This window comes from Ochotona princeps, chromosome 16, assembly GCF_030435755.1.
Source record: "Ochotona princeps isolate mOchPri1 chromosome 16, mOchPri1.hap1, whole genome shotgun sequence".
In the NCBI taxonomy this organism is placed as follows: domain Eukaryota; kingdom Metazoa; phylum Chordata; class Mammalia; order Lagomorpha; family Ochotonidae; genus Ochotona; species Ochotona princeps.
Genome location: NC_080847.1, coordinates 47,250,020 through 47,260,493, shown reverse-complemented (window position 1 = coordinate 47,260,493; position 10,474 = coordinate 47,250,020). Strand labels below are relative to the sequence as shown.

The 10,474-nt window shown below is 59.1% G+C and overlaps 1 protein-coding gene across 1 annotated transcript; it reads right to left on the bottom strand.

The window, feature by feature from the left end:
* Positions 1-1,499: 1,499 nt before the first annotated feature.
* On the bottom strand, positions 1,500-9,665 carry SCN1B (sodium voltage-gated channel beta subunit 1). The gene is made up of 5 exons (XM_004595062.2): positions 9,269-9,665; positions 7,700-7,866; positions 6,768-7,008; positions 1,849-1,990; positions 1,500-1,572 (listed from the first exon to the last, which is right to left on the bottom strand). Exons 1-5 carry the CDS (start codon positions 9,306-9,308, stop codon positions 1,506-1,508), a joined length of 657 nt encoding a protein of 218 aa, XP_004595119.1. The 5' UTR covers positions 9,309-9,665; the 3' UTR covers positions 1,500-1,505.
* Positions 9,666-10,474: the final 809 nt, after the last annotated feature.

Below are 10,474 nucleotides of genomic sequence, written 5' to 3'. Positions count from 1 at the left end.
CCACACTGCCCCTACCCAGCTCCAGCCCCAGCTTCCCTTCCCTCCCCTCACCCCTGCCCCCTCCTCCCAGCTGCCTTCCTACAAGTCACGGGGGCTGGTTTGCTTTGGCAGGCTGTCTGTCATCTGCAGCCATGACCTCTGGAGCCTGGAAAGTCCTCCATAGCAGGGGGGATGGGGGGCTTGGCCCGGAAAGGGCAGCCCAGAGTCCTGAGGCACTGGCCAAGTGGTCGGAAGTGTCCAGCAGCGGATACACGCTGTACCGCCAGTAGCCCAGAGCCAGCCATGTCAACTCAAGGTAGGGAGGACAGGGAACAACTCGCAGCTCAGTCAGGGTCACTGAGGGCCTTCCGCTCACAGTCACACATGCACCCCAACAGTCAGGCCGTGGCCTGCACCCCAGACAGGTCTTCCTCAGTAGCTGGGTGCACCTCCACACCACCAGCCCTCCCCCAGCATCTTGGGCAGGAGGGATGCCCTGGGCCGCCCCAGCTCCTCTCCCTCTGCATTTGTCTCCCTACCCACCATACTAAGGATTTAGCAAACCCCACAAGACCACTGCACCACAGCATTAGCCCAGCCTCTTCCCTACACCACACCTCCTGGCCTCTCAGTTCTGGGGTCCCCCACCCCAGGGCAGTAATCCAGTACCCAGGGGCTTCACCACTGATCCAGGACCTGCCTGTCTCCCTGGAAGAGTAGGGTGGAGGAACACAAGGCTCATGAGAGACTCTGAGTCAAGTCCAAGAATCTTTATTAACGCACAAAACTACTTCTGTAAAGAGAGACGAGGCCCTTTCTAAGTGGCCACAATCCAAGGCTGGTGAGAGAGGGCAGCAGGTGCGTCACAGGGAAGGGGCCCCAGGTCCAGCCAGAGGAAGTGGGAAGGGGAAATGGGAATGCTGGGGGTTCGGTTGGGGTGGGTCCCAGGACCCCCTGCCCCAAATCATCCCAGCCCGTCACGACCCCTCCCCCTGCCAATCCTTTGCCAGACAGGGGACAGGGCAGGGAGCGGCTGGCTCCAGAAGTGCGTGTCTGAAGCGGCCAATGTGTGCAAATCAGCAAGGAGGGGTGCGGAGCCGCTGCCCCCGCCTCACCGCCCCCTCCCCAAACAGGCAGCAGAAGCAGGGGTGGGGGGCAGCGGCAGTATTGCTTTTACCCATCATGCATGGCGGTGGGTGGGCGATGGGGCAGGAGGAGCAAGGTTGGCGGAGTGGTGCCAGCCTAGCCCTCCACCCCCTCCCACCCTGGCGGCTCTGTGGACAGGACTCTGAGGCAGGTGATGCCCAGGAGTGGCCGCTCGCCCTCCAGGGGGCGGGCCGAGCAAGCAAGCTGGCTGGCTCGCGCTCGGCTTGTGTGAGGGCTGGTTCATCCTTGAGGCGGATCCCAGAGTCTGCAAGGGAGGGTGAAGCAAGGCAGGGAATTAGGGACCTAGTGGACATCATCACCCCCCTACACACACATACACCCAGACCCTCACCCATGGCGACCCATCCATCTTACCTGGGCTATTCGGCCACTTGGACACCCGTGCAATTTTCTTTGCTCTCTGAGGTGATGGCCAGGTATTCCGAGCTGGTAGGGGTAGAGGAAAGCCAATGAACAACCACCTCATAATGCGGGGGCAGCTTCCCCACCATCACCAGGAGATAGGAAAGGGCGCTCTGTGCTGCAGGTGGGGGGGTGTTTAAGGATCTACAAGAATCCTGAACCCCCAGGTCTGGGGGAGCAAGGGCTACTAACTTGACAGTGCCTTAACTAACTTCTGACAACCACCACTACCAAGAAGCTCCCTGCCTCCCACCCGTGAGGCCGTGCCGTCTCCCCACCTCCCCGAGGGTCCCCACTCACGCGTTCTCCTGCGCAGCAGCCTCTGTAGCAGCAGCGATCTTCTTGTAACAGTAAACCATCTCCGCCACGAGCCAGATGGTCAACACCACGATGAGCACGTACATCATGATCTCCGACACGATGGACGCCATGTCCCTGTTGGCTGCAGGGAACCGGGCAGGGTCAAGGCCACAGCCAAGCTTGCTCTGTGAGCTTGGGCAAGCAGCTGGACCCCCTCTCCGCCTCCCACCATGGTCACTGCTGGTCCTCATAATTACTAACCAGTAGCTTCCAGTGGGCCTGGGGGATCCTCAACCCACTTCCACTGCGCAATTTTAATTTTTTTTTTTTTTTTTTTTTTTTTTTTTTGCTTATTTGAAAGGCCAACTAACATTAAGAAAGAGAGATCTTCTACCCACTGGTTCGTTGCCCAACTAGCCACAATAGCCAGGCCCAAAAAAATCAGGAGACCAGAACTCCATCCTGTCTCCCGTGTTGGGGGCAGGAGCCCAGGCACTTGGACCATCACTTGTTGCCTATGCAGGGAGCTAGATCGGAAGTGGAACAGCCAGGACTGGGACCAACACAGGATATCAGCAGCCCACATGCTGGCTTAGCCCTCGTGTCACAGCGCTGGTCTCCCTAGGTAAGGCGACAGCATGTGTGTTGTCACGTGGGAGGCCGTCAGGCGCGGGGCCAGAACACTATAGCTCTATGCAAAGAAGGCGGAGGCTCCAATGCAGGCTCTGCCACAGGCCAGCTCTGCAGTCTTGAAAAAGTGACCCAGTTTCTCCAGGCTTCCATCTTCATAAAGCCTTGCTTCCTGCGAGTGCTGTGTTGTGAGAATTGGAACAAGTGCTCAACAATCCCTTTTTATATTTTGAATAAAGCCGGGGTACTGTAGTGTCATTGTTCAGAGCAGGGAATCCAGGCTCTGCCTCTTTGCAGGTAAATGACTCCACCTCTTAGAGCCTCAGCGTCTCTCTCTCTTGGGGTAACCCCCACAGTCTCTGGGCCGCAGGAGAAGGAAGTGAGTTCACATTCCCAGCATGGGGTGCTGAGCATAACCGGCCCATGCTGGCCCTCACTGGCTGTCGCCAACTTCCTCCCCCAGAATCGAAATTCAAACTGGAACGGGAGCAGGTTCAGCCGGGGGGGGGGGGGGGGGGGGGGGCAGAGTGGAAGGTCACTTTGGTGACCTTGGTCAGCTCTCACAGGTGTCCATCCTGCACCCCTAGCATCCCTCAACCTCCACCCCTCTTTCCCTAATGCCAGGGATGGCTGGGCTCCCATCCCCCTACACCCACCCACAGGTGGTCTCCCTCCCCTGGGGCCCAGGCACCATGTGCAGGTGACACTGATACTTTCTGGGCCAGAGGGTGGGAAGAAGCAAGGCTGGTCACTCCCTCCAGCTCCACACCCCACCCCCTTCAGGAAGAGCTAGGTCAGGCTCCAGGGTTCACTCCACCACTCCCTCATTCCGCAGAGGTGCAGGAACCTGGAGTGGCAAGTGCTTGATTCCAAAAGCCTCTGAGCAAAGTTCTCAATCTCAGCATCTCCTTGAAACAGTCCCAAAAGCTGGGCTCATCCCCCACCCCCACTGACCTCAGCAGTCACTACCCCACCGCCCCCCACTCCGGGGATCAGAGATTTGCCAGGTAAAACATAGGCATTGGAATTCTCACTCCTGTTCCCGGAACTCGGAACTTGACGTTCCCCAGAACAGATTATTAGCTCAGTGATAGGAATGGGTCAGCAGCTCATTTTCCAGGTCAGGCCAGAGAGGGGCAGATGCTGGGCTAAGGACACACAGTTTGGAGTGGACTCGGAGCCAGAATTCCATCCTGAGAGCCAGTGCAGCTGCATGGTTTGGGTTTTCGTCACAGTCAGACTTGGCGATGTTGAGTGAGGACAATGCCCCAGGAGGCACACAGTGGGTGTCCCCCAACAGATGAGGGATGGAGGGGAGCTCATCATGAGATCACAGAGGGACAGAGACACATGCTCTTCCATCCCAAACCTCCAAGGAGTTTCACTCGCCCTCTTCTCCAGCATGGCCCCCTCAGGGTGTGGCTCATCAGCCTCAACCACCCCGGACCCCAGACGGTCTCCACTCACACTACACACTGTCCCTGGCCCTTGGTCCCCATCTGCCTCCCCGGCCTCTGGGAGACATCCTCCTGCCTTCTGTGACAGTGCACACTCCTCCCAGAGCCCTAGGATTCCTGTCACTCCACTTCCGATCCAACTCCCAGCTGAGGCTCCTGGGAAGGCAGCAAAAGATGGTCCAAATGCTTGGGCCCCTGCCATCCCTGTGAGAGACTCTGATGGAGTTCCAGGCTCTGGGCCCAGCCCCACCTGTTGAGGCTATCTGGGGAATGAACCAGAGGATGGAAGATCTCTCCTTCTCTCGCTCTCTCTGCAACTCTGCCTTTCAAATAAGCAAATACATTTTTTAAAAACAAAAAGTCATTACCAAGAAGTAGATCAGTAACACTGAACTTGCAGAAAGATGGCAGATAATAGTAATAATATTAAGCAGAAGAATGTGTGGCGTGGCAGGCAATACTAGTGATAGGATCACAACGTGGGTAATGAGGAAAAACATCCCATAGTGGGATGAGTCATGTGGAATCGACCGCATGGAAAACACACACTGTGAAAAAACTGCAGGCCTGCTGCGATAGCTTAGTGGCTAAAGTCCTTGTCTTGGAACCACTGGGATCCCATATGGGCACCAGTTTGTGCCCAGCTGCTCTGCTTCCCATCCAGCTCCCTGCTTGTGGCCTGGGAAAGCAGTAGAGGGTGGCCCAAAGCCTTGGGACCCTGCACCCGCGTGAGAGACCCGGAAGAAGCTCCTGGCTCCTGGCTTTGGATCAGCACAGCTCCGGCCATTATGGCCACTTGGGAAATGAACCAGTGGAGGGAAGATCTTTCTCTCTGTCTCTCTTACTCTCTGTAAATCTGCCTTTCCAAAAAAAGAAAAGAAAAGAAATTATATGAAGTCTTTAAAAAGAAGACTATAGCACAGCATGGGGGTCATGATAATAATATGACAATCTGATGGGGAATTTTGAAAATCTTCTAAGGGCTGGCGCTGTGGTGCAGTGCCAGCATCCCCTCTTAGATCCAAGTCCCGACTGCTCCGCTTCCAATCCAGCCTCCTGCCACCACAGAAAGTAGCAGAAGGTGGCCCCAGTGCGTGGGCTCCTGCCACCACCTGAGAGGTCTAGATGCAGTTCCTGGCTCCTGGTTTCAGCCTGGCCAGCGCCAGCCAACCCAGCCATTTGGGACATGAACCAGGAGCGGGAAGGTCTCTTTCTCCCTCTGTAACATTGTTTCAGATGAATTAACTCACTGAATCAAAAAGAAAAATCCTCTAGTATGATTAGTATAAAGATGTAGGCACGTGATTGGTCACGTGAAATAAGTATAATACAGAGTAAGGTTCAAATCACTTGCTATGAGCGCATCAGGTTAACAAGGCCATCCCATAATATGGCAGAACTCCACGTGCTGGTGCACGCTGCAGAGAACACAGTCGCTGGAGAGCAGCTCAGGATGGTAAACAGTGCCAGAGAAAAGTGCCTCCTGTGTCTCGGCCAGCCTGAATTCCCGGCTCTGCCCTCAGCAGGGCTCATACCACCATGCACAAGGCCCTGGGCCACCTGCCCCTTTCTCCTCTCACGCTGGCAGCTGATGCAGGACTGGTGGGGGCTGAACCACAGCACCTGCACAGCAGCCCCCTCCCAGGCAGCCACCAAACCCACAAGGCAACATACAGTCCACTGCAAACTCACTCCATCCCACTACAGCTTCTCAACTGCGCCTGCTCTCGTACAAGATGTCAAAACGCTAATTCTGCAAAGAATCCCACAGGCGCTGGCTGACAACGGAGTACACAGTGAATCACGCCAAGAATAAACCAGGGCAGACACCCAGGTGTGGCTGGGTTCAACTCCAGGTCCCAGCTCCGTGACCTTGGCCTTATTACCTGACCTCCCAGCATCTTGGGCTCCTTACCTGTGAAATGAGGAGGAGGAAGTCCCCACCCAAGAGAGTTAGGGATCCCCCCGCAAAGCCAGGGCATCAGGGTGAGACCAGAGGCAAAGTGTGATGGTGAAAATGATGATGTGGTATTCATGTATGAGTACAGGTGTACGCTGTGGGCCTATGGGATGTACAGGTATAGCTCTTCGCTCGCTCAAGGTCTGGGCTAGCTCCCAAATCCCCCAAGCCAATGGGTGCCAGGGACCTGGAAAATTCCACTTTATGTCAATCAGAAGCTGCTTCCAAGAAGGGGTGGATCTCTCTCAGCGAAGGGGGCCGCAATGCCAAGACAGCTCAGACTCACTCTCTGCCTGACCGCTCCAGGGGTGGCCCCATACTTTCAGCGCTAGCCTCACCTGACACCTGCTGGCTCCTGGGCCTGCATCTCCACTTGGTAAGACTCTGCGTTCTGCCGGATTCCCCTGGGTGGGGAGGGTTCCCAGGATGGGAAGGAGGCGGTAGGCCCCGCTATGAGTGACACATGCACCACGACAGATGGAGGCCAAAGCTGCAACACGCCACCCTCCTCAGACCCGGCCCTGCTGGGAGGGGACCCCACCTTGGGCTCCATCCCCACAGCCTTCATCTCGAACCCTGCCTCCTCCTTCCGCTGTAACCCTACTGGTTTAGCCTGGAGGCACCTGCCAGGGCTCTCACAGCACAGCTGCCTCCCTCCTAGGTGACACTGCTGCGTTTGGCACCCAGAAGTCTTTGGGGCCCACTGACCTTGCCGCAGGGCTGAGGGAAGGAGTGGAGGCCAGAGCTGGATGCTGGCGACGCAGTGCTCCCCCTACTCCTGTGGGCGGTTGGCTGGCCCTCCTTGCCATCTGTCCCTCCATCTGGCTGGCTGGGGAGCCCGCGGGGGCGTGGGGCGGGCGGGGCTCCCTCACCTTTGTCCACCACCTCCAGGTGGATCTTTTTGACGACGCTGGTGTTGTGCTCGTAGTTGTCGAAGAAGAGCAGGCGGTAGACGTGGCACTCGTAGTCGCCCGAGTGGTTGTACGTGACGTTGGTGATGAAGATGGACAGGTCTTGCAGGTCCTTCGTGCCGCGGCTGCCATTCCATACCACGCGGCCCTCGAAGCGCTCATCCTCCTCCAGCTGCAGCACCTCATTCTCATAGCGCAGGATCTGGGGGTGCCCGGCATGCAGGGTCATGACCTGGGACTGTCTCCCTCCCAGCCCGCCCTAACACACACAGACACACATGTAATCAGAGACCTTGACCTCAAACAGAGAGGCATGGGGACAGAGGGCGACTGGGGAAAAGGACTGGGCCCATCTTCTGAGCCCTCAACAATGCCTCCAGCCCCCCACTCCACACACACTGTCAGGCTTCCTCCTGAGCCCTCCCTCATCTTCCAAGCCCTCATGTTTTGCCATCCTTTCAGTCACCAGCCACACTCCTGGAACAGGGTCATGGGCAGCCTGACCCTAAACCCAGCGCAGGTGGTAGAAGTTTCTGGTGCGTAATCCACAATCCACAGAACACACACAACATGCCAAAGGATCAAAGAAGACTTCTACTTCTCCCCCATGCTGATGGAAACATTCTGATTATGCCAGAGCACCAGTGACCTTGACTGCATGCCAACCACGTGGCAGGGGCATCAGCTCACCCAAGCCCCTCACAAGCTGGAGTCCCCTGCCTCCACAGAGAAGGAAATCCAGCCTCAGGGGGGCTCAAGGACTTGCCCAAGCCACCAGCTGCTCCGAGGTAGGGAGCTGGAATTTGCATCCAGGAGATCCAGCTCCCGCCCCCGCGCCCCCTCCCGGCATGGACCTCCCCCGCACCTGGACAGCTGGCCGGGCAGCCACACACCTTGACAAACTCCTCAGTGCCCTTCTGTCGGAAGGTCCATTCCGTGAAGGTCTCAGCCGTGGTCTCACTGCGACGCTTGCAGGAGATGCACAGGATTTTGAAGGTCATCCCGTACACAGCCTCGGTCTCCGAGTCCACCTCCACGCAGCCCCCCCAGGCTGAGGACACTGTGGTGACAGTAGGTTCAGGTCACGCCAGGACACCCAGTTCCCCAAGCAGAGCCAGGATGGCTGGGCTCCACTTTCCCCTAACCCAGAAAGCACCTGCTCCCCTCACTAAGGCTGCACTAAGGGTGCCTGCTCCAGATGGCTCACTCATCTCCGAGCCTCCTCAGCTTCCCACTCTCTATCAAGGGACATAAGGGTCATCTGATTGGCAGGTGCTGGGTAGATCCTTGGGATGGGTGATGCCCCAGCCAGTGGGGCTATGAGCATCAGTCCCTGTGAATGCTCACGCCCCAGGCATCCTTTCTCAGGAGGTCACCAGCCCGAGGCACCAAAGCCGCCAGGCAGTGGAACTTCTAGGCCATGGAGTCACTCTACCCATTAAACAGGTCAGCCAGGAGTGAGTTGAGAGAGGAGTGAGTTGAGCCAGGGGTAGGACATGGGCACTGCGATCAGGGCAGACCCCAGCTCGGCAAGTCCCTGTGTAGCCCATCCCTTCCCAGACCTTCCTGCCTGTGACATGCTCTCCACTGTTCAGGGTTCATGGAGCTCTTTGCTGCCCCAGGCCCTTGGCACCACTACTACACTCTGTCTCAGAGTCTGCCCTTCACTCCCTCTTCTCCGCTTCCTAGGACCCAGCAAACTCCCAGTCTCCTGGCTCTCTCTCTCTCTCTCTCTCTTTTTTTCTCCTTGTTTCGGAGTTTCTTTCTTAACCATCTGGTTCCAGCTGCCTCCTGCAGTCTCCCTGCCTTGAACCCCAGCTTCTCCCACCTTCTGTCTTCTTTGGGAGGTCTCTCTTTGGGTGCTGGGGCTTTGCGTCTGTCTCCACGGAGCCATGCCTCCTCACTTTACAACACCACCCCAGCTCCTCTCTGGCTGTACCTGGCTCTGCATCACAGCCCCCTTCTGCCTCCTGCAAGTTTCAGAAGATTCAGACTCAGCGCTTCCGACCCCTCTCCGTGGGTCTGTCACGTTCCGTCCTCAGTTTCTAAGCAGCTCACTCTGAGTCCTTCTGCGTCTCCCGCTTCTTCTGCGTCTCCATCTCCTCTCCGCGTCCCCATCTCGCTGGTCCCAGTCTCCGGGCGCCGCCTCCCGGTCCCCACCTCCCCCTCCCGCGGCTGTGGGTGTCACGTTGCAGCCTGCGGGGCTCCGGGAGCAGCTGACTCCGCATTTCCTCGCCCCCGGCCGGGTGCCCGCGGCTCGGCCCCCGCTTGCGCGTCCTAGGCCCCCCGCACCTCTACCGCCTCCCAGGCACACAACTTCGGAAGCTGACTTGGCTGGGCAGGCGATGGGTCCGAAGGATTGAGGGTTGGGGCGGCCCCGGCGTGGCTGCCTGGAGTCCCGAGCGCGAATCCCGCCGCTCTGGGTCAGTGCCCAAAGCCGGTGCCCCCAGCAGCGCACTCACCCAGTGTGGCGCCGACCACCAAGGCCAGCAGCGTCCCCATGGTTGCGCTGCGCCCCGCTCCCGGCCGCCGGTCTTGACCGCGGGGCGAGAGGCGGCGGGACCCGCGCGGCGGGTAGAATGTCCCCGGGAGCGCGCGGGCGCAGCAGCTGCGGCTCTGGGACCGGCGAGCGGGGGGAGGGGGGGCGCGGCCCCCCCGCTCCGGTTACCGCCGGGGGCCCAGCCCCGGGGCCCGGCGTCCGGGCATCCCCGCCGCGCTGGCGGCGGCCGCTGCTCGGACTGCTGCACTGGCGCTCACCGCCGGGCGCATCCGCCAGGTGCACCGACCCCAGCCGGGCTCCTGCTCCGGATCGGGAGCGCCCGGGCGCGGACCGCGGTCTCCTGCGCACTGCAGCGGCGGCGGCGGCGGCCCAGGGAGGGGGCGGGGAGGAGAGGGAGGGGGCGGGATGAATCACCGCGGGGGGAGGGCGCGGCCGCCCAGCCTTTGCCGCAGCGGCCCGGGAGACGTCCAATGCGCGCCGGCTCGCCGGGTGGCGCAGGCACCGTGTTTTCTGGGAGCCTCTGCCCCTCTTCAAGACTTTGGAGACTGCGTCCCAGCTTCGGAGTGGAGATTGATCAAGACAGAGTCACAGAAGGACTTGAAAAGGCGGTTTGGGACGCCGGGATGGCGACTTCAAATGGAGGTCAGAGTTCGTGGGGGACGCGGCTGGCATCTCTAAGGGATCTCTCCCTCCGATCCCTGACGCCGGCGACCGGCGTCCAGACCCTCACCGAAGCAGGAGAGCACCCAGGAGTCCAATCTAGAAAATCTGCCTTGGGGGGCAGATGGTGAGATGTTGGAGATGCCAAGTTCCAGGAGGGCCCTTTGCGGTGACCCGCCCCCCATGCCCGTGACATCATCTTGTTACCCCCATCTACTCCCTCTCCCAGCGGGGCTGGCTAGATCTCACTATGTCCAGCACCCGGAACGCACTCAGACCTCGGGGCCTCACCCTTGCCCTTCCCCCTGCCTGCAGGAGTTCCACTAACCCTCCGTGCGACCAAGGACCACCGCCCCTGGCGCCCTCTCCTGCAGCTGCTCCTCCAATGTCACCTTCCTCACAGCTTCCTGTGGGTTCAGGGCAAACCGCCCTCCCTCCTGCTGGACCTGTTTTACTCTGTGGCCCCCTCCCCGCTCCAGTTATCATCACTTAATTTTTCCTGATTTTG

Excerpts from the sequence above, each read along its gene's own strand:
- SCN1B (XM_004595062.2), bottom strand. The coding sequence starts at position 9,308 with ATGGGGACGCTGCTGGCCTTGGTGGTCGGCGCCACACTGG. Across the intron at positions 7,009-7,699 it reads GCACTGAGGAGTTTGTCAAG|ATCCTGCGCTATGAGAATGA; the intron begins GTGTGTGGCTGC and ends GGGCACCCCCAG. Across the intron at positions 1,573-1,848 it reads GCTGCTGCGCAGGAGAACGC|CTCGGAATACCTGGCCATCA; the intron begins GTGAGTGGGGAC and ends TACCCCTACCAG.